We start from the raw sequence: 22,722 nt of genomic DNA, 5'->3' as shown, positions 1-22,722 counted from the left end.
AAATACTCGTTTTTAAATTAAAAAAAGGCGATATAGTAGCTAACAATCTATTAAATTAATAGGTATTTAAAGGCCTTAAAGTTTCGTTATAGATTAAGAGACTTTGCCTATGGATATTCCTTAATTATTAGCTAATTTGGTAAAGGTTCTTTTAGTTAAAGCTCGCCAGAAATATAGTTTATATAGTAGTTAAATTTAAGGTAATCTAAAGCAGTAGTTCTTCTAGATAATACAACTATAAGCTCCTACTGACGCTTTACCTTCTTATATAGGTAGCAATAGAAGTACTACGTCTTAGTAGTATCATCCTTCTCCTATATATCCTCCCCCTACTTCCAAATTAGCGATGATCGTAGCTTAGTATTCTTTGGTCCCTTTGTTAAGGCCTTATAGCGAATATACTGCTTACCCTATAGCTTAAACTCTTTAACCTCCGCCTAGCCCTTAGCCTTTTTGTTAAGCCACTCCAGTATAAGGATAACGTCGTTAGATACAATAAAGGTGCGGAGTTAAAAATAAAATCGCTCCATAGCGGCAGTAGGTAGGTAAGAGAAAATAAGGTTAGACGGTAGAAGTAGCAGCAACAACGCGACGATAACAAGCTGTCCTTAATTCTATACTAATAATACACGCGTTTTCTAGGGCAGACGCTCACCGCTAGAGCTAACAATTGGCTCTGCTAGTCCTTAATACCCGCATTAACACATTTTGGTCCTTCCTCCTTTAACCTCCTTCCGATTTGGGTATAGAACTCTTCCCATTCGGGTATAGAACTGGAGCTCCAGGAGCCCCAGTTCAACCAGATCCACTCTACTCCGGATCTAAAATCACTAGATCCAGCTCCGATGCGACCCCTAGATCCACATGGAGCTCCAACATTACCCCAGTCCAATACAATCACTGCCCACAAGTCGTTCAGTTGCTGATCCAAATTTCGGAAAGAGTTTAGGTATGCCCCGAAGCACTCTTTTACAGCCGAATATGTTATAGCTGTACATCATAGAGGCTATCAAACTAAGGCAAATATGTCAGAGTACATCATTCTATTCAACAGATTAAGATATTTACGTGCCCATGACAATCAGATCTGAGCAATGGTGTCTCAATGAAATTTAACCTTCATGACTTTCGGGCCTTCTTTTGCGCCTGCTCTGTTGATGGGCCTAAACCAACCGGTCCTCTCTTCCCATTTTTCTTGACTACCCTTCTAAAGTCCCCGTCAACATAGTCAAGACCTGAAACAGTATTATTAGTAAAAATAGAAGTTTGTGGGGAATGCTTACGTTTGTCGGCAGCCAGGCGGCTAAACAATTCTCTCAGTGCCTCTGCGTTGCGCCTTCGAATATCAGACTGTTCCCAGCTGTGGCTGTTTCTGCTATAAACTCCTTCACCGACATGCACGATGCCGCCATGGTCAGATAGGCCATTGTTTATGGGGTTGTAGAATGGGAAACACATCGAAACGTCAACAGTGGAGTTTATGTATCGTGTTTCGTTTACCTTCTGTTTACTTCCGTTTAGATTTCCTATCGATGGCATGACTTTCAGGAAGGCACAGGCATTGATGCCGCGTGCCCGCAGTCGAAAGATAATAGGGACACAATCCCTCATCTCCCAAAGTGAAAGCTTGTCCTCCGACTTCCATTCATCGGCTGGTTTAATAAGGAGGTGGAAAATCTTTAGTTTAGGCATCTTTAACACGACTTTAGAGCAGCGTCGCATTAGCTGTGATCTTCTTGGTTGCAACATTCGTTCATTGTCTTGGTCATCTAGCAGCACCCAGTCTGCTTTCCGCAAAGAGTGACGGCCGATATTATCACCGGTATACTCGACGTCTTCGTCAATGGACAACCTCAAACATGTGACGAACCTGCCGGGGGTGGCATTTGACGAGAGTGGACAGTGCTCCAAGACATTCAGGAGCTGGCCTAGGCCAGAGTAAAGGTGAATTCCGCTTCGATAAAATGCCTCTGCGGCCTCTGTTGCAACGTCTAGGCCGACAAGTCTTGAATCCAAGTATGGACATGTTCTCTGCAGAGCCTCGCTGTATAAAAACTCCAAGCTGCTAGAATCCCGACACAGCAAGATCCGATGATCTCTCCCGAAATTCTCATCAAACACGAAGCAGAAAATTACCAACCGAAGCTCTGCGGGAAGACGTCGCAGTTGCGCAGGCTCGAAGTGGAGGTCATTTTGGGTAGGCACTCGAAGCTGCCGAAACGGCCATCTGGGATAATGTCAGTGAGCTGTGATTTTTACCTGGCCTTTTTCTAGAGAATCGCTAGGTTAGGAGGCGTATTGGGACTCACGATGTAGTCATAGGTAGCGACGGCCCTGGAGCGCAATAGAATGGTAAGTAGGGGAGTTGAGAGTGAGCTGACTGACAAAACAGGATTTTATGCACGATTCCACTTGTGAGGAAGAAATATTTCTAATGCCAGAATGGTTATACGAACGGTAATGGAGGGTAGGCCGGTGATGAGCCGTTTACTGAAGGGGTGTAGCACTATAGCTTAGGCCGTTGTTGAATATGAAGGAACCCGAAACTTCCATGGAAAGGTGACTTTGTGTGGCTACTTTTTTGAAAAACTCGTATAGTGCAAGTGCTTATAGAATGCCCTTTTCGAGTGGGAGAAGGTTTATGATATAGCTTGGATGATGCGAACTGTGGGAGGTAAAGGCTACTTATCGATAGGTCAGCCGTCTTCTCGAACGAACTCGTGTGTAGAATGACCGATGAAACAGGTGGTGAGTCATAGGGTGGTAGGCAACTGAAACAGGGTAAGCAAAGCCGATCTTGGTCGACACGTCTCGTGTATGTATTCCCAACGTTCTTGTTTAACAAGTATAGCATTACAGTCAATCAAAATAACGTACCAAATACTTATCATTCTCTCAGGCAAATACGAAGGATTATCTGAAATATTTCCTTCTCAATAAGGTTTAGTGTAGTTAGTGTCTATACCGCAGGGATGCACACAGTCAGTGCAACCGTAATCGGCTCATAGATTTTGATTCTTGTAAAACCGGCCTGATTGATTGCATTGATTATTTTAGTTATGTACTAATTTCCTAATTAGGTAAGTAAGTGTAAATACAGGTAGATGGTGATTAAAAAGTAATTCTAGATAAGATATGCCGTAACGCATTGGCGCGCATATATTAACTTTTTCTAAGAAAGCCTACACGGACGTTTTTGTATTACTACGTTCTATTCCTACACGTTCTTTCTGCGGGCGATTATATTGATTACGCAATCGTAACCATAATCAAAAGATTAATTTTGATTGCAATTAGTTATGTTATATAGTAATCATAACTTATGTAACTAATAGAATAGTTATGCATCCCTGTCTATACCGTTGTGTCTAGATGTTGGTGCATTAGCCTTTTTCGAAAAGAAAAACAACAGTAGCCAAACAGGCTTAATTGAACAGAATTTAGCTAAAATCCGTGTCATTAACCTGTGTTTTAGTAACATATATTTTTCATGGAACAAACTTCCATGTCGAAAATAGTACGCTGAGGTCTTTCAATTGTCTGAATCATGGCACTAAATTTCAACCTCGTTGATGTAAAAAGATTACAGTTGTTTTAGACTCTATGGGCAAGATGCCACCTAATAAACTAAATGAATACATCTCAACCATGCCGCACTGTTCCTTTTTTGTTCGATAGCCAACCATAGAGGCAGGATAGTTTCAAGCCCTCCAGTAGCGAATCTTCACTATACTAGCGGTGAAGGTCCATCGCGCAACAACCTAATCATGCCCACAGTCCCTGATTTTGACCATTTTATCGGAAATAAAACTGCTCTAGAAATAATGTATGGATATGTGGCTGGGTCGTACCTGTCAACCCTGCGATAAGGTGGTCTGTGCGCGAACACCATCATGGAGCCTTGATCCTATTGATTCTATTATCGATAACCGTAGGGCCCATTTCATCGTGCTAAGGGATATTTCACTAGCGATTTTAATTTTGTTTGTGACCCTCTCTGTATCTTCCAAGCCATTCGAGTTTGACAAATAAGATGAATATTCGCCAGAGAAACGCGGAGCCTATCTGCTTAACCAAGGAAACCACTTGTTGGGCCAGTACGCCTGATACGTAGCTAAGGATATTATGGCTACCTCGCTTGAGTATCCCTTCCGCTGGTAGCGTCCTACGAGAGCAGACCGTGCGTGAATACTAGAATCAAAAGTATGCGGTCACGGAGCCTCGATCCTATTGGCCAGCTCTTATCGATAACAGTAGGACGAAATGTACCAGCATCAGGGACATAGACTGACGGCTCTCGATCGCACGACGAGTATTCGGAATGGCTAGAAGCATAGGTGTAGTGACTGCAAACATCATAGCCCCGAAATGTTGAGTGCATGCTAGTGATGTCTGAAGGCTTTGGCACTGGCATGCTTATAAAACTTGTAGGTAGAACATCATCCATACTCTGGTGACGATGTTGGTTACCCCTTCAAGGCCAAGAGCCCAGCGGATAACCGTACCTTTTGCGGAAGGGTCGATATCAATGGCCTCGGAGGCTAGGGCAGGCTGGATATACTTCCCAACACGGTTGGCGGAGGATTTCTTGGACATGGTAGTTGTGGTACAAATGGACTTAGATAGCTCTTTAGATTTTGTTAACTAAAGGGTAGGAAACCGAAATGGAAAACGTAAGTATCACGTGGACATAAGATTATCTGCTAATTGTGCGTATTCCTTCACAGCTTTATGATGTAGAGTCGCCCCGGAAGCCGGCATATACTGAGCTCCGAATTTCACTAGGATACCAATTCTGTCCGAATCCAGACACGGAACGAATATTATAGCATACTATTTATTCTTAAGCAAAAGTGTGATTTTTGTAGAGCTTAGAAAACGTAGAGAATGACGAGGCTGAATCACTATGAACGATCGGGAGCGAAACTTAGGGGCGTTGCTTTGGAGCCTTGAGACCTCCCTTAAGGTAGTCAAAGCAGGAGGCCGTCTTCGATTTCTGGTATGAGATATTATTGCTTGTTGATTGATGTGTTCGATACTCAAGTTATAAGCAAGTGTCAAGAAATCGGCATGATAGGAAAGATCTTCGTGTTTTACTGCCGAGCGATTCTTGATCGTGGTTCTCGAGTCGCGAAATAGAGGATCTGGGTGTTGATCTGCCCTGTGGTTCGTCTGAGATTGCGGTCTCATTAGTCCCAGACATATGATGCTCGAGCTTAGAACAGTTTACCTCCTTACGCCGTGCGACTGCGGACAAGGGAAGGGGAGAGGGAAAATGCCCAGCATTTCCGTGTTTAGGTTAGGTAGGTTGATCTCCCGCCTTGGCAAATAAATTATTAAGGTATGGTCTGTGCGCGGTGGTTGAAACGATCCCAGCCTCATGNTCTCCATCAATTTCACCACACCAGCCATCGACTTTTGCATCGCCATCATGGATCGCCCTATATCTACCCCCTTGCCTTTGCTTCCCCCCCATCCTTTCTACAGGCGTCTTCTGATATCTGAACTTACCAGGATCGCAGTTTCATCTCCACGTCCTGTGCACTATTGTCTGCCAAAACACCGACGACTCTCTATCCCGCACCCAATCTCGAACCGCCGTCTTTCTTAACGAATCATTCAAGATGCGTTTCAATTCGCAAGATGTCGTTGCCTTCCTATCACTTTCGCTCCTCACAGCCGCCCTTCCTCTAAACGGACCTCAGCAACCGCGATCCAATCTCGTTAAGCGAGTGAAGAGTTACTCCGTTGTGAATGTCGATGGGGGTTCTACTTCTTCGCCCATCGCCGTTATCGAGACAGTGACTGCTTCTGCCAGTGCTGTGTCTACGGAGGTGGAGACGGTGGTTGCTACGGACGTTACCCCTCCATCAACCAACACAATCATCTCCACTCTCACTATCGTCGAGACGCAACCACCACCAACAAGCGTTATCGAATCCCTCACCCCGACTTACTCGCATCAATTGCCTAGTACCCCTTGCCCTATGCCTACTACTCCTTGTTCCATGTCTACTACACCTTGCTCCACGCCCAGCATATCGTTCACTTTGGCTGGGTCGCCAACTGATTCGACACAATCACCTCCATCGTCCACAACGCCTCAATCCATAATTACAACTGGAGAACCATCTATAGTTACTGTTGTTGTTACTGCATCCCAGGCAGTAGTTACCACGGAGTACTATGATGATGGAATGTGGCATACGAGATACCCAATTCGCACCTTTACAACTGTATGGAGCAATGTCGAAACAACTGCCTCGTACTTAAGCACATCATCCATAATTCCCGCCCCTTCAACAATTGGCGCAGTTCTTGAGCATTACGTTGGTAATGGACAGTGGGAAACTCTTTATCCCCCGCCGTCCACTGCCAGTGCTTTGATACCGTCGATACCGCTCCCAACCGTCGTAGCTACTTCCACCCAAGGCTACAATCACACACAAATTTCTTATTGATGAAAATAATCTCATCCCGAATTGAAATATACAACGATCATGCTCAAAACTGGTCCGAACGCGGAAAAGCTAATCGGCCTGTCATGCTGAATGCTAATTTACTCTGCGGGCATGATTACTTTGATGGACGGCAATTGATATCGCTAGAGGACTTTTATGCGACATAAATGATACGACTTTACTGAAGTTTGACGCTAATGTATAAATGGGAGGCAACGGACCTGGACTGGGAATTAGACCGGTCACGCATTGGGAAGGCGTTTTGCATAGCATGGACGGGGAACAATATTTAGATAATTATACTTGTAGCCATAGATGAATATGATCATTCTGAACAAATTCAAAGCTGTCGCATTTTCGTTCAATGTTTGCGTATATCGTCCCAGAAGCAGCGTCCGCTGCGCCACAACCTAAATACGAGCCACCCGAGTTCTCAAGCGAGCGCAACGGTGGATGCCAATCGTCAACTTGCAGCAACCAGACCTTCCGTCTCCAACTCGACCCGCCAAGGCAACACTGGACAATTCATAGTAGCAGCAATGGCGTCGCCGCCACCGGTAGAAGATCAGTCTCGTCTACTCGAAGATGCGTTGGCCGTGGTGCGCCAGCAGACCATGCTGATGCGGCGGTGCCTAGAAACTCCGGGGAAGTTAATGGATGCGCTCAAGTGCAGGTAAGCATATAACCTTGGAGAAATGCTTGATGCAAATCCCTTGGTTTATAGTACTGATGAGTATCTTAGCTCAACATTGGTGTCTGAACTCCGAACAAGTAGTTTGGGACCCAAGCAGTACTATGAGCTTTACATGGCCGTCTTCGATGCGCTGCGCCACCTCTCTGTATATCTTCGAGACAACCACCCGGTCAATCACCTTGCCGACTTGTACGAGCTCGTTCAGTATGCTGGAAATATCATACCCCGACTATATCTTATGATAACTGTGGGCACCGTCTATATGGCAATCGAGGACGCACCGGTCAAGGAAATCATGAAGGACATGATGGAAATGAGTCGGGGTGTCCAGCACCCGATACGAGGGCTATTCTTGCGATACTATCTTGCAGGACAAGCACGGGACCATCTTCCTAGTGGCAATGGCGATGGACCAGAAGGGAACCTCCAGGATTCGATAAGTTTCATATTGACAAATTTTGTCGAGATGAACAAGTTATGGGTACGCCTACAACACCAAGGCCACTCTAGAGAGCGTGAGCAAAGGACGAAGGAGCGGCAAGAGCTCCAGTTGCTCGTAGGCAGCAACCTTGTTAGGCTGAGCCAACTTGTGGATTTGGAGAATTACAAGAAGATACTGAATCCTTTGCTAGAACAAGTCGTTCAGTGTAGAGATGTGCTCGCACAAGAATACCTCCTGGAAGGCAGGCTTCTCCGCCATGAATGTTCAAAAATGTTCACTAATATTGTGCATATAGTCGTAACGCAAGTTTTCCCTGATGAATACCACCTTCATACTCTAGATCAATTCCTATCTGCGACCGCCCGACTTAACCCTCACGTAAATGTCAAAGGGATAGTCATTGGATTGATGGACAGACTATCTGCATATGCCCAACGAGAATCGGAGTCGGAATCTCCAGAAGAGAGACGGAAAACAGAGGAAGAAGCAACAACCAAATTACTAGAACAACTGCGGATATCAAAGGAGCGCAAAGAGTCAGAGCAACCGAAACAACAAAATGGGGATGCGCTAGACAGTGCAGATATTAGTGCGGAGGAGGCGTCGATAGCTTCCTCCACAACTGCTGTAGCTCCAGCAACTGAAACCGAGTCATTAGAGACTGACGGCGAACCGAAGAAGTCTCGTGGAATACCTGATAATGTGAAACTGTTCGAAATTTTCCATGAACAAGTTGCTAGCCTGGTAAAATTGCAAAGACTGCCAATACAAGACACCATTGCACTGCTAGTATCTCTGACAAATCTCGCATTGTAAGTTGTTTGATACACAGCTTGCGTAACCTTATATTTATTCACGTGGTTAGGAACATCTATCCCGACCGGTTAGACTACGTGGATCAAGTCCTAGCATTCGCCAACGAAAAGGTTGCTCAGTATGCTAACAGCGCTGATTTGCATTCCCAAGCAACCCAAAGTCAAATACTAAGCCTCCTTCTCGCTCCAATTAAGGCTTATCTATCTCTTTTTACCGCCCTCGCATTGCCAAGCTTTATTCCACTCCTCCACTCACAGCCCTACCCTACACGAAGATCGGTGGCTGGAGAAGTTGCCCGAAGTCTCCTCAGGAACCAAACACCGATTACTTCAGTGGAGAATTTGGAGAGTGTTTTGGAAATTCTGAAAGTTCTGATTAAGGAAGGAATCCAGCAAGCAGCAAGTTATCCTGGTGGGCCGATACAAAGAAAGGCCATGGAAACGGACGAAACAATAGAAGAGCAAGGATGGTTGGCACGCATTATCCACCTCATCCAGGGGCCGAATAATGATACCCAGTTCAAGGTCTGTATCTTCTTTCCAAAAATGTCATATGCTAATACTTTTATAGCTCCTTCAAACTGCCCGGAAATCCTTCATGGAAGGCAACGAGCGCGTCAAATATACAACCCCTGCTCTCCTTACTTCCTCACTGAAGCTTGCCCGTCGATACAAAGCACGCGAACATTTCGAGGATGATTGGAGTTCCCAGTCTTCAGCACTCTACAAATTTATGCACAACACGTTATCAACTCTCTACACTCGTGTTAATGGCGCTGCAGATCTTTCACTACGCCTTTTCGTCGCATGTGGTCAAGTTGCTGACCAGAATGGATTTGAAGAAGTCGCTTACGAGTTCTTCGCTCAAGCCTTTACAATCTATGAAGAAGCTATAAGTGATTCGAGAGCGCAGTTCCAGGCTGTGTGTGTGATCGCGGGTGGTTTGCATACCACGAGGAATTTTGGAAAAGAGAATTATGATACCCTCATCACGAAATGCGCTTTGCATGGCAGCAAGCTTCTAAAGAAACCGGATCAGTGTAGAGCAGTTTATTTGGCAAGCCATCTTTGGTGGGCAACTGAGATTAGAGCAAGGGGTGAAGAGGATCCGAAAACTGTAAGTAAAACATTTTCTTAAAGTTGACAATTACAAATAGATCGTGCTAATGTTTCTTTTTTAGCTCTATCGTGACGGTAAGCGCGTGCTCGAGTGTCTACAGCGCGCTCTCCGCGTTGCAGATGCCTGCATGGATGCTGCTGTTTCTGTTGAATTATTTGTCGAGATTTTGAACCGCTATGTATACTACTTTGACCAAGAGAACGAAGCGGTAAGCAAAGAACTCTTCTCTGTTTTTGATCCTTTGAGTTCGCTGTTCATGTCTTCCGGTTATGAAACGTCGAGCTTAGGCTAATTATAAATAGGTTACGACCAAATATCTCAATGGCCTCATTGAACTGATTCATTCAAACCTGCAGTCTAACGAAGCGGCGTCATCAGTCGAGAACCCACGAAGACATTTCCAACGTACGCTGGATTATATTGCATCTAGGGAATATGAAGGCGTGGTCACTGCATCAAAGTAGGTGACTTTTCTTGCAAACCTGGCTCTTCCGTATTTTTAGGATTTCTTCGTGGAGTTTAAATGCAATGGCCAGAGGTGGAGGTAATTCTACTCGTCGACGGACCTTGTACAGATAAACTGTGGGGATCGTTTTAGGTAACAGCTGCCACTAAGCAACTGTAGAGACAAGACTGAGTAAAAACATGTTCAGCTTGTATGTTAGTTGGAAGGTACTTGAGCTACCCCAGACGAGGGAAAATACTGTTCTGTATTATCTTTCAATTGTATAGAACCTCCACAACGACCACAATGCTCTCCCCTCATTTGAAGCCCCCCAGAAATGCCTCAAAAAGCCACAGATTCGTGGCCGGGTCATACTATAGACAGGGCTAATTCGGTTAAGTACTCGATAAGATCAAGCCTTCGTCACAGATGGGCCATATTTAGAGAGTTTGAGAAGAATTTTAGCATCGGAGATGTGGGCAGCTCACCAGGTAGATTAAATAGGTCAGGGAGACGGCGCAGAGCCAGAACAATTGATGAAACGGGAGGGGGTCAATGCCTCCTACAATTTCTCAAATTAATGGTTCCATAATCTTATAACACTTATTTCCTGCTAAGTTCTGTACTCATCCCTTTTATCCCTTCCCTCTCTTCCTCCTCTAGCGTAATTCCAAAGTACTGTTTCAGTGCGCCGTCTCTTTCATCCTCAGTCTTACACACTTTGACTACACGCGTTTTTCCATCAGTATTTATTTTTACCTCCCCATCCACAAGCATGACCTTCCCATATACCCGGCCATCTTCGCCTTCTCCGCGTAGGAACTTCACCACTAGCACTGTGGAGGTCATAGGACTTCGTTTGTTTGTACTGGCAAAGTAACTCATTATCTCAAAATCTTGATGCAAAAACTCAATTTCCGAAAAGCAGTAAAACGAATTCCACTCTTTTTCGACACTGTTCCGGTACTGATAAATCCACCACCTCTGGGATTGAGAAGTCTGCTGCGGTATTCGGTCATACACAAGCCGTAACTCCTGCGTGCCGATGTTGGGAGTTATCTGCCCGTCCACCAGCGGGATTGGCTTCGTGGCGCCGTCGCCACCAAATGCAACATCTACCATATACTTCGCGCCATCATCAAGGGTCACAATGTTGACTATGTGGACCCTGCGTCTCGTTAGCCTCCGTTTTATTGCCTAGCTGAAGTTCACTAAAGTCTGAATTGAGAGCCAATTGGTGGGAAAACTATATACCATCCGAGGTAATCCCCCTGCGGTACACCACCTACTCTCGGCCGGATTCTCACACCCGTCATGTATGTCTCAAACCCTAAACCGCGCAAGACGTGGTAGAAAAAGATGCTGGCTTCCATGCAATACCCGCCACGTCCGTTTTTCATACATTTCTCATACAGGGCTTGTGGGTCCAAGAGTATCTCTTTCTTCTGAGAGTAGTGGAGACACAAATTTTCATAAGGGATTGTGGAGATTTGATGAGTGTGCAGGGCTGTCAGAAATTCGAGAGTTTTCTGAGATGAGTAGGAGGGCATAGGGTGATATATTTTGGGAAGAGAGATGAGATTAAGGTATTGACATATTTGTTCTTCTCTGTATGCTGAAGCCATTAAGGCAAGCGCCCAGAGAAAGAATAGCGATCTACAGACAACAATTGTGCAACTTTAACGTCGTGGGGAACTTGTCATGCTTCATATGTACTGTGCTTCGGATAAGGAGCATGACTCACGCAGTCCGTTTCTCTAAAGAAGTACTAGCGTCAATTGGCATATGCGTACCTAAATCCTTTTAAAGCTTGGCGATAAAGTTTCGGTTTCCCGCCAAGATATTTACACCCTTTATAAAATTAGGTAGAGATTTTATCCCTTAACTTGCTGGCGTCCTACCTTATCGATACGATATGGTCTGTGCATTATTTCTCATCAAGTCTTATCGATAACGTAGTACGTTGTCAGCGGGTTAAGGGATAGAATAAAAAGTAATAAAAAGAAAGAGTTGGTGTAATAAATAGTCTTTCCAAAAAAGGAAAACAAAAGAGCCGTTTTACAGTTATAAAAGTAGGTTTTAATTTATGACCTTGGTATTAGGAAACCTAGAGAGGCTTGTACTGGCTATCTACGTATGTTCAAGGAAAATGTAGGCGTGCGATCTGGGAGATATTCTTTTTAGAGTTATAGTTTATTACAAGAAATTATTACTGGGCGGGGAAACGGGAACTTTTTGCGATCATCTTTAGTCCAAGGCCACACGCTCTAAGTCAAATTTATCCCTGCGCAAATATCACTGAGTCCTCAGAGAGCTGTGATTTCTTTGTATTTCTGCGGTTGGAGGAAGATCATACAGCTCTGGACAACAAATATTCCGGGGTCAATTTTTTTTGAAACTAGTTTAAAAGTGTACGCGAGACTGTGTAGCTGTTGGCTGGTTAGACAAGTAATTTGGAGAAACGGCTTGTCGAAGTCATTGAAGTGTGCATTTACGCTCTATGATGAAATGATGAATGATTACACTGCGGCCATGAGAAACGGCTTGTCGAAGTCATTGAAGTGTGCATTTACGCTCTATGATGAAATGATGAATGATTACACTGCGGCCATGTAAGGGTAAGAGAGCAATGTGCGTGCTGACAACCCTCTATGATGGCCTTTGGAAGAAGCATTTGCGATAAAATTTGGCCTCTTCAATGCTCTCAAGAATGTCTGCACGAGCTTCGTGTAGTCCTTGCTTTTGCGGACTTAGCCTCAGAGTCTCATCTGGAGCCCACCTTCGCGCAGCTTCCTTTATGGTGCTTACATCCAGTATCCTGTAATGAAGATAGTTGACCACAGTGTTGTACGGTGGTTTGACTAGGAAAGCCCTATCCGCATGGACAGAATTCCCTGCAAGTAAAGCTTCCTGCGGATGTCGCACGTATTTCTTAATGTATTGCAAAAGACATTCTGCGGCTTGCTCAGGCAGGGTTTCGGACCTGATACAAGCTTGTATCAGCCCGGAAGCTCCATGGTGCTCTTGACACCATTCTCCCATTTTATCCAATGTTTCTTTATCATGGTGGATGACGACTTCAAAGCCATTGGGTTCGAGGAGGTTAAGATCGTAATCTGTCACAAAACAGGCAATTTGAAGGATTGTTTCGGTCTCTGGATCTAACCCTGTCATCTATAACACGTCAGCATCCCGTTTCCTAGTCATGAAAGCTTGAGAGTACCTCGCAATCAATCCATACAAGTGGGTCCCGAGAGGCAGTGTCTGGCATATTGAAGCGACGGACATGTGGAATGTGCGCAAGCTATATCAACATGTACGGACACCACGATAGTAAATTCCGTAGGAATATAACTAATTAATGAGTTGTGGAAAGAGATCAATCGTCGCTGACAAGGCGAGCTTAGGAGCAGTACTTGAGGACAATCAATTACGAAGACACCGAGGTTTTCCCGTCAAATCGCGCCTCGCGCGTCGGCCAATTTCACGCGTTCCTTCGCCAAAACCATCGTGTCTTTACATACACGCTTCCCCTCACACTATGTCAGCACCTACTTCTTGAATTTTAGATTTTACTTTGGACCACTTCCTCACTTTCTATAATTGTTCATAAACTCTCGGATATGACTTCAAGAGCAGCAAAGTTAGCGGAGCTCCGCGCTTTGAGAGCAGCGGGCAAGACGCGATTGTCTACTTACCAAGTCGAAGAGGAGCAGCAGCTCTATGAAGAAGTGGATGAAGAAGGTTATAAGAAAGTTGTCAGAAGCCGATTGGACCAAGACGATTTTGTCGTGGATGACAACGGAGAAGGTTACGCCGACGACGGGAGAGAAGATTGGGATACCACCGAACGGAGATATGATTATGGTAGCGAAAGCGAGGAGGAGCAGCCATTGAAAGGCAAGGCCGGTATGAGAGTTTTGCCCTAGGCCATTATGAACGATGCTGATCCTTTTACTTGAAACAGCAAAGAGGAAGCGTGAGGAAGATCGCGAGAAGCAAGACAAGATCAATAATGGTATTAGCAAGTACTTCAGCGCAAAGACTACGGCCGCAGCGCCAAAACCGAAAGTGAGCAAGCGCCTACCAGTATTACTTCACGCATGTCCCTGACACGATGCACAGCCTGTTGCCACTGCGGAGGACACGGCCTTTATGGCAGACCTCCTCGGCGAAGTTGACACCAATATCCCAAGCCACCGCTCTGCTTCTCGAATGCGTCCTGTGAAATTAGAATCTCGAAGGAAAACGCGTATTCTTTCTCCTCCCATCCCGGAAAACCTCCCTGCCGCCTCGAAGAATCAAGGCAATTCAGACACATTCATATTTGATACCCCTCCTGCCCAAACCGTTTATGATGACGACGATGGGTACATACCAGCAATGGACGATGATGTTCCTATGAGTGACCCTCCTCTGCAATCATCCCCTGTGACGAAAGCAGTGGAAAGAAAATCGCATGTGGCTATAAAGGTCGAGGAAGAAGACGATGATTTAGAAGTGGCTCAATCGATTGGCCATTCCGGGATTCAATCAACAAGCGTGAACATGTCGGGTAGTCGGCCCGTTCCAAAGATAAAGAAGACTCAATATCCTACACCTGGCACCTCTTCTCCGGTCCGAATCCCTGCCAATGAAATTGATGCCTCTTCCTGGAATGAAGTCACTAGCAGGCTTAACGTCTTAAGCAACCCTGCACCGAATTCGGCACCCATGGGCAAATTGAACCCACAATCTGCTCTTGAAGACGACGGTAGTGTCCGGATGTTCTGGATGGACTACACGGAAATCAACGGCAGTCTTTGCCTGTTCGGTAAGGTAAAAGACAGAACAACGGGAAATTACGTGAGTTGCTTCGTCAAAGTAGACAACATTCTCCGGAAACTTTACTTTCTACCTCGCGAATATCGTCAACGCCACGGACGTGATACATCCGAGGAGGTGGAGATGAGTGATGTCTACGATGAAGTAGATGGTTTGATGACGAAACTACGCGTGGGGATGCACAAAATCAAGCCTTGTTCAAGGAAATACGCATTTGAGTTGGCCGGTATTCCCAAGGAGGCTGATTACCTAAAATTGTTGTATCCCTACGACAAGGCCTCACTGCCGGCAGACTTAAAAGGCGAGACTTTCTCTCATGTTTTTGGTACGAACACCGCGCTCTTTGAGCAGTTCGTATTATGGAAAAATATAATGGGCCCATGCTGGCTGAAGATCGAAGGAGCTGATTTCCAAGCTGTCAACAACGCGTCCTGGTGTAAACTCGAGCTCCAAGTGAGCAAACCTAACCTTGTCACAACTATAGGAAATTCGGACAACCTTGAAGCACCCCCTCTTACTCTCATGAGCATTGCTCTTCGAACTACCTTCAATCCCAAAGAAAACAAGCAGGAAATTCTCATGATCACTGCTATGGTCTATGAAAACATATCCCTCACAGATAATACCCCGGCAGAGAAGTTACCCTGCAAGACTTTCACCGTCATGCGTCCGAATGGCGAGGCATTCCCAATGGGGTTCAAAGCCGAAGCCGACAAGCACAAAGGCACCATACGACTTGAAAAGACAGAACAAAACCTCCTCAGCTTGTTCATGGCAGTTCTACAAAAAGACGATCCAGATGTCTTGGTTGGTCACCGGCTTGACGACGTTGACTACAGTATCTTACTCAATCNCATGCGAGAGAGGAAAACTCCGGGTTGGCACAGAATTGGGCGGCTTCGAAGGAGCGAATGGCCGAAAAATATGGGTAAGGGAGGTGGGAGTTTCTTCGTTGAGAGGCAGTTAGCTGCTGGCCGTCTGCTCTGCGACTTGGGAAATGATCTTGGAAAGGTAAGATAGCCTTCACCTGCCGAGATTTTCATGCTAATTTTAACCAGTCTCTTATGACAAAATGCCAATCATGGAGTCTCAAGGAGATGTGCGAACTAGTTCTTGGAAATGGACATGCTCGCATGGAACTTGATAACGAAGAAGCACTTAAGACTTGGGCCTCAACACGAGATGGTCTTATGAATTATGTCAAGCATTGTGAAGCAGATGCATTCTTCATCGCTGCTATCGCTTTGAAGGTACAGATGCTTCCCCTTACTAAGGTTTTAACGAACCTTGCCGGAAACTCTTGGGCTCGCACCTTGAGTGGCACAAGAGCTGAGCGAAACGAGTACATCTTGCTTCATGAGTTCTACCGTAACAAATACATTTGCCCGGATAAAGTGTGGGGCAAAAGCAAGCAAAAGGTTGAGGAAGAGAACCCTGAAGGTGAAGAGGGTGTCGATGCCAAGAAAAAGGATAAATACAAAGGCGGTCTTGTCTTCGAACCTGAAAAGCGTCTTTATGACAAGTTCGTTCTGGTCATGGACTTCAATAGTTTGTACCCAAGTATCATCCAGGAGTTCAATATTTGCTTTACTACGATCGAAAGAGCAGACGTCGTAAGTGCTTTTCAATTTCTACCGGTACTATTAACTAACTTTCATTAGTCCGAAGAAGACGAGAAGGTCCCTGAGATTCCAAGTGATACCGAAGATCAAGGTGTTCTACCAAGACTTATTGCCACACTCGTGAATCGCCGGCGAGAGGTCAAGAAGCTCATGAAAGACCCAACTGCAACTCTAGATCAGCTCGCCACTTGGGATATCAAACAGATGGCGTTAAAACTCACCGCAAACTCTATGTATGGATGTCTCGGATACACCAGGTCTCGATTCTACGCTCGCCCTCTAGCGATGCTCATTACATTCAAAGGCCGCGAGATCCTTCGCCGAACGAAAGACATGGCTGAGGCTAAAATGCTTCGGGTTATTTACGGAGACACTGACTCGGTCATGATCAATACTAATACTGATAATATCCAAGACGCCATAAAAGTTGGAAATGAGTTCAAAAAGGACGTTAACGATAGCTACAAGCTCCTGGAAATTGATATAGACAACATTTTCCGGCGTCTTCTCCTTCATGCCAAGAAGAAGTATGCGGCTATCAACATGGTCCAAATCGATGGCAAGTATACCGAAAAATTGGAGGTTAAGGGTCTCGATATGAGACGTAGAGAGTACTGCGCTCTTTCTAAAGAGACTTCTTCGTATGTGCCATTTTGTATGTGTTGAAGTCAATGACTAACTAACTAAATAGCCAATTACTGAACTTCCTCCTTTCTGGCGATGATGCAGAAAGCGTAGTCGAGAAAATCCATGAATACCTCCGGGAACTCGCCGAAAAAATGCGCAGCTTCTCTATCCCAGTGCAAAAATATACCATCTTTACGGTTTGTTTCTGGTCTCGCAATCAGTCTCGGTCTCCCACTAACGAAATTCCCATAGCAACTAGGCAAGAATCCCAAAGAATATCCAAATCCCAATAGCATGCCTTCCGTTCAAGTCGCCCTGCGTCTGATGGCCAAGGGGAAGCACGTTAAAGCAAAAGACGTTATGTCATTTGTGATTACAGGGGACAGCAGTGGCTCCGCCGAAAACGCAGCGAAGAATGCATTTACCCTCGAAGAGGTTATGAAACCTGACTCAGGGCTCAAACCCGGTATGGCCCTTCCCTTATCACTCCCCCACTCTTTCTTCCCGTTTAGGATTCACTGAACATAATTCTAACGTTCAAAATACATAGACATTGATCACTATCTCCACAAACAAATCCTGCCCCCTGTCGAGCGCCTCTGTGCTCCTATACCCAGCACCAATATCATACAACTAGCTGCCTGCCTCGGGCTCGACACGTCCAAATATCGCATCACATCCTCGACTTCATCTTCCACTGATAACGAAATCCACCCTCTCGAATCCCAAATCCCTGACTCAGTCCGCTTCAAATCCTGCATACCGCTCCATCTCCGCTGCCGCACCTGCCGCGCCACCTTCCCGTTTTCCGGCCTGGCAGGCTCTCCCGGCCTCGTTTCCCATGATGGCGTGAAATGCGCTAATCAAGACTGCGGCGCGTCGTTGACAACAATTAGCGTCGTCGCCCAAGTTGAGGCTGCCGTAAGACAGCATCTCGCCCGCTATTATTCTGGTTGGCTGGTCTGCGACGACCCATCCTGTGGCGCGCGTACCCGGCAGATGAGTGTGTACGGACACCGATGTTTAGGGCCAAAGGGGCTCGCGACTGGTTGCTTAGGAAAAATGAACTGGGAATTCAGCGAGAAGGATTTGTGGAACCAGTTGTTGTATCTGCAATCGCTTTTCGATGTGGACAAAGCTGGGAGCAAGGAGGTAAAAGTGGGCGGAGAGGGGAGTATAGGGGAAGAGTTGGAGAAAGTGAAGGTACTGGCAGAAGTTAATAGGGAGAGGTTTGGGACGGTGAAGGATGCAGTTGAGATGTGGCTGAAGAAAAATGGAAGGCAGTGGGTGCAGATGGATAGTTTATTTGGATTTGCGCTGGAGACGGCAGTTTAAGACGATCGATTGCGGCGTTGCATTCAGAAAGGATCTTAGGTAAGGGTATTCAGATACCCGAAAGCCACCCGTTCAGCCTATTGTTATCTAAAGTTCTTCGTGCAGCTAGTGCACGAAGGAAGCTCTGAGATCTGCTTGATGTCTATGTCTACTATGATACAGTCATATAACCTTGTCCCTCATGTGACAAGAAAAATCATTCGTAAATCTTCGGTTGAGAGTCATCTAAGGACATCAGCTCTTTTGACTTCCCGAGTAGATTGTTGCAAGTGCTCGCTCTGTAAAGCGCCCAGTTATTTATCAAGATAATCACCTCGACTCCCAAAACCTCACTTGACTTCCGCCCCGCCATGTGAGTCCTTACCACCTTCTATCATGATACTCTTGTTGTGTCCATGTTGACCCTTTTGCGCCTTTTTGCACGCTTCCTGAAATACCATCACGAATCGATGCACATCGGCATACGAGTTGTACAACGGCGCAGGAGCTACACGTATGACATCCGGTCGTCTCTCATCTACCACCACACCCTCCTCTTCCAAGATCTCCATGACCGAACCTAGCAAGCCTGGCTGCAGTAATATGCTAAGTTGCGCACCTCGCTCTGCCGCATTTGCGGGAGTGATGATTCTGTACGGCGCCTTGCCATCGGGGTAGTGCTGAAGGCGCGTTTCGAGATACGCAGTAAGCTTCACACTCTTCTCGCGTAGTGCCTGCATGCCTGTCATCGCGAAGACATCTAACGATGCCATAACAGCTGCCATGTCGAGTACAGAGGGATTAGACAGTTGGAATCCTGACGCACCAGGGATAGGAACGAACTTGTTGTCCATGCGGAAGCGAGCAGACTTGTCACTGCCCCACCAACCACTTAATCGAGGTCGATATATAATTTGCTGCTCTCCTGCAGTAGATCCGTCAACATGATCGTCTGGTCTGTTGTTAGTAGAGGACGTTTCAACGCGTCCGTGTCGCTCGTGCACGAATAGCCCTCCGATAACGCCGGGCCCGCCGTTCATGTACTTGTAGTTGCACCAGGCAGCAAAGTCCACGTTCCAGTCGTGGAGGTTAAGCGGCACGTTTCCCACAGCGTGTGCGAGATCCCAGCCTACGGTAATTCCGAGAGATTGGGCATGACGTGTTATGATGTCGATGTCAAAGAGCTGGCCGCTGTAGAATTGGACGCCCGGGAGAAGAACTAGAGCAGTTGATGCTTGATGCTGAGAGATAACAGAGAGAACATGTTCCGTTGAGAGGTATGGCGAGTCAGGAGAAGGGGGTGTTATAGTTATCAGGGCACAAGCAGGTATATTATGGTGCTCAAGCTGAGAAAGGGCAGCATACTGTTAAGATTATCAGCGATGGATGGAATGAAGAATGCCAAAGGGGAATGCCAATTTCCATATAACAAAGGTCCAACAACAGCTAGTTACTTACATGGTCACTGGGGAAAGCTTTGCCCTCAATAATGATCTTATACCTATCCTTTGTCGGCTTGTAGAAGCTAGCCAATAGAAAGTGGAGATTTGCTGTTAAAGTCTGCATGACTACCACCTCACCCGGCAAGGCCCCCACTATCTTTGCTGTCTGCTCTTTAATAGCATCATCTATGTGCAACCATGGAGGAAGGCCACCTTCTAATTCCTTAAAGTGGCCATATACTCCTTTCGAAGCCCAAGTATCCAGATACTTCTTGATATATTCGGATGTTCTTCGCGGCTGTAAACCCAAAGAATTACCACATAGATAAGTGCATGGCTGTGGCTGTATTGAAGTCGCGGAGCAGCTGTCATAGTCCCTTGTTTTCTCTGCCGGTCCATAGCGTTTGTTCTTCAAATCGTCTTTTGTAGGTATAATAAACTCATTTCGGAGGTGGCGGAGCGAATCTTTTGCGTCTTCTGTCAATGCAAAGTCTTTAGTAAAGATGACTGGCTTATTAGCATCGTATAATGGCCTCTTGTCTAGAGCCATTGTTAAATGGATGCTGTCGTAATTGCTTGTGTAGTGCTATCTATGCAGTGAGTCAATCACAGAGTGAGATGGGGGAAGATTTTAAGTGGTGGTTGGTCCCACGCCAAGGGGAAATATTGCCACGGGTTTCCGCCCTCGGGCCTTTGCTGAACAATCCATCAAACTTCTTGCTCACCACCGTGCTTTTCAAACCCTTCCCCTTTGTCGTTATGGCTTCTCCGTTGACAGTGTGTGCGGCGTGTCTCCGGAGCGCTAGGAGAGGAATGCTGCGAAGTAGCTTCACCTACGCGAGCCCACTGCACCAGAATAGCAGTCGATCTTTTAGTCTGGCTCAACCCGCCACTATCCGATTACCACTTTACCTTGACTTCCTCGCTCCTTCATACCGGCCGCAACCATCAATATCCTCTAATTCCCCCAGAAAATCTCAAATCAGCTCTTTGAAGCCTTTCCACCACTCCTTCTCCTCCACTTCGGCTGTCCAGAAAGCCATACAGAACCCGCGCAAAGATGAAGATGGCAATGAGATGAACATAGAAATAACCCCCCGCGCCGCAAATGTAAACCCTTGAGCCCCTTTAAATGCTGCTCTCTGTGAATCATTTGTTAAATTTTTTTCAGCGCCTCCACCAAATCATGACCGCTGATTCCAATCCTGATCTCGCCCTCCGCATCACTGTCGAATCTGGTGGCTGCCACGGCTTCCAATATCTCATGTCTCTTACAAATGGCTCCAAAATATCCCCAGATGAAGACACCGTCTTCGAAGGNGCGCATGGCACGAAGGTGGTTCTGGATGAGCCCAGCTTAGATTTGCTAAAAGGTAGCAAAGTCGACTATACGATGGAGCTAATAGGCAGTCAGTTCAAAATAGTGGACAATCCTCTTGCAACAAGTAGTTGTGGGTGTGGCACGAGTTTCGATATTAAGATGTGACTTTGCGGTAGCTATGGAAGAGGAGGATGCATCATTTGGAGTTAGTGGGGCTCTCAGGGCGCATTTTGGACTTCGGGGCTTGGCCCACATTGGGTCTTCTCATATCTGATAAAGACAGCACGCTTTAGTCTTGTACGTTTTTATTCCGCCGTACCTGCACATACTGAAGAAATGAGGAGAATGCCTCGCCACTCTCATAACATTTAGCAAATGTCGGACTGAGATTCATTTGGTATTAGAGTTGGGCGCTCCATCTAACACCGAATTTAGTTATATAGCGTAATCCAGAACTCCAGCTTAGCAGCATTCATTTCCATCTGGGCAGAGCAGCGTCGCTTACCGCAAGGGGAGAGCAAATCGAAGCCGCAACTGACTGACAGATACCCTCTTAACTGAATGATTGGTGGGACATACTCCTCCGCTTCTAGTTCCAACTGAAGTAGCGGAACAGGCTTCGAAATTCGCATGTACCCTTGGTTTACCGGTCGTGCCTCATCCATCCTGCTCCAGCCTACAGGACGAAGCTTCTTTATTTCTATTTCTACACTGAAGAAACAATGAAGTAGCAATCTCTTACGCTCACTCACATTCGGCACGCACCCTGTCCATGAGGAACCTGAGACTATAGCCATGAATTCAGGGATTCTAACGGCATTTTAATATACAGAGGAATCGGAACATTTCTACCTACTTGTCGACCGTGACGGGTACTGTCAGACATCAGCTTCAGATTTGTCTCGACCTGGTTTCAATCTAGTTTCACCGATTCTCTAGGGACCCCTGTGGGGGGTACTACCTCATGTATATATAGTCTTTTTCCTTTATAGTTTGAATAGACAGAGTCCTTAATCTTACCTTATAATTGGTGCACGGACTACCGATTGACAGTTATGAGCCCGGGTGACTTGCCATATTGCACCTATTGATTTGATTGACCCTATCCCTTATTAAATACTTCATTTATCCTTGCAAGCACCTTTTAATATAACTTCTTAAGCTACCTAAGCTGTTACTACGACGGTGATATTATCGAACTAAGCCGATTGGGACGAATGGATTAACCTTATTAGGCTTTGAGCTCGAACAGGAGACGTATGGGAATACGTTAACCCCTTAACTAAATAGGATTAGTTGCCCCGTTTGCTTGAACTAGTCTTTCCTAGGCCTTAAGATGTGAAGACAGGAACGACCTTATATGCAGCTCTCTCTGAGGACGAGAAGGACGAGCTTTAAATTCTCCGTAAGAGGTATAAGATAGTAAAGAAGGAATATAAGAAGTAGAAGGTAGCTTTGACCTCCCTACGAAGCTATATCACTGGTGTAGTGGCCAGGAACCTTAACACCTATATACTGGGTATTGACTTGGTATATGATACCCTGGTGGCTCTTAAGGAGAGGGTTGCCCCTACCGATATAGCACGTAAGCTGTA

The 22,722-nt window shown here is 45.8% G+C and overlaps 6 protein-coding genes across 6 annotated transcripts; 3 read left to right on the top strand and 3 right to left on the bottom strand.

Annotated features, from left to right (window-relative positions):
• Positions 1-1,119: 1,119 nt before the first annotated feature.
• Positions 1,120-2,320, bottom strand: K441DRAFT_678812 (uncharacterized protein; the record flags this gene model as incomplete). Its single annotated transcript, XM_067651191.1, has 3 exons — positions 1,120-1,235; positions 1,284-2,227; positions 2,310-2,320. The coding sequence occupies 3 exons, from the start codon at positions 2,318-2,320 to the stop codon at positions 1,120-1,122; spliced, it is 1,071 nt and encodes a 356-aa protein (XP_067502158.1).
• Positions 2,321-5,411: 3,091 nt separating this feature from the next.
• On the top strand, positions 5,412-6,797 carry K441DRAFT_662779 (uncharacterized protein). The gene has a single exon (XM_067649098.1). It carries the CDS (start codon positions 5,625-5,627, stop codon positions 6,459-6,461), a length of 837 nt encoding a protein of 278 aa, XP_067502157.1. The 5' UTR covers positions 5,412-5,624; the 3' UTR covers positions 6,462-6,797.
• A 203-nt stretch (positions 6,798-7,000) lies between these two features.
• K441DRAFT_688239 (vacuolar protein sorting-associated protein 35) lies at positions 7,001-9,996 on the top strand (the record flags this gene model as incomplete). The annotated part of the gene is made up of 7 exons (XM_067652165.1): positions 7,001-7,134; positions 7,204-7,838; positions 7,893-8,409; positions 8,463-8,937; positions 8,984-9,529; positions 9,594-9,740; positions 9,835-9,996. 7 exons carry the CDS (start codon positions 7,001-7,003, stop codon positions 9,994-9,996), a joined length of 2,616 nt encoding a protein of 871 aa, XP_067502156.1.
• Positions 9,997-10,525: 529 nt separating this feature from the next.
• On the bottom strand, positions 10,526-11,632 carry K441DRAFT_662776 (arylamine N-acetyltransferase 2). Its single transcript, XM_067649097.1, has 2 exons — positions 11,232-11,632; positions 10,526-11,145 (listed from the first exon to the last, which is right to left on the bottom strand). Exons 1-2 carry the CDS (start codon positions 11,600-11,602, stop codon positions 10,581-10,583), a joined length of 936 nt encoding a protein of 311 aa, XP_067502155.1. The 5' UTR covers positions 11,603-11,632; the 3' UTR covers positions 10,526-10,580.
• A 6,817-nt stretch (positions 11,633-18,449) lies between these two features.
• Positions 18,450-20,578, bottom strand: K441DRAFT_614319 (kynureninase). The gene is made up of 2 exons (XM_067645674.1): positions 19,823-20,578; positions 18,450-19,728 (listed from the first exon to the last, which is right to left on the bottom strand). The coding sequence occupies exons 1-2, from the start codon at positions 20,354-20,356 to the stop codon at positions 18,715-18,717; spliced, it is 1,548 nt and encodes a 515-aa protein (XP_067502154.1). The 5' UTR covers positions 20,357-20,578; the 3' UTR covers positions 18,450-18,714.
• On the top strand, positions 20,566-21,292 carry K441DRAFT_678805 (uncharacterized protein; the record flags this gene model as incomplete). Its single annotated transcript, XM_067651190.1, has 2 exons — positions 20,566-20,916; positions 20,978-21,292. The coding sequence occupies 2 exons, from the start codon at positions 20,566-20,568 to the stop codon at positions 21,290-21,292; spliced, it is 666 nt and encodes a 221-aa protein (XP_067502153.1).
• Positions 21,293-22,722: the final 1,430 nt, after the last annotated feature.

The sequence above is a fragment of the Cenococcum geophilum genome, assembly GCF_001692895.1.
Source record: "Cenococcum geophilum 1.58 unplaced genomic scaffold K441scaffold_31, whole genome shotgun sequence".
Taxonomy (NCBI): domain Eukaryota; kingdom Fungi; phylum Ascomycota; class Dothideomycetes; order Gloniales; family Gloniaceae; genus Cenococcum; species Cenococcum geophilum.
This window is presented reverse-complemented; position numbering and strand designations above follow the sequence as displayed.

Bases quoted from the DNA above. Each gene is read 5' to 3' on its own strand.
- K441DRAFT_662776 (XM_067649097.1), bottom strand. From the start codon at position 11,602: ATGGCTTCAGCATACAGAGAAGAACAAATATGTCAATACCTTAATCTC. The intron at 11,146-11,231 runs GTATATAGTTTT...AACGAGACGCAG, and splicing joins CAGGGGGATTACCTCGGATG to GGTCCACATAGTCAACATTG.
- K441DRAFT_662779 (XM_067649098.1), top strand. From the start codon at position 5,625: ATGCGTTTCAATTCGCAAGATGTCGTTGCCTTCCTATCACTTTCGCTC.
- K441DRAFT_614319 (XM_067645674.1), bottom strand. From the start codon at position 20,356: ATGGCTCTAGACAAGAGGCCATTATACGATGCTAATAAGCCAGTCATC. The intron at 19,729-19,822 runs GTAAGTAACTAG...TAATCTTAACAG, and splicing joins AAGCTTTCCCCAGTGACCAT to TATGCTGCCCTTTCTCAGCT.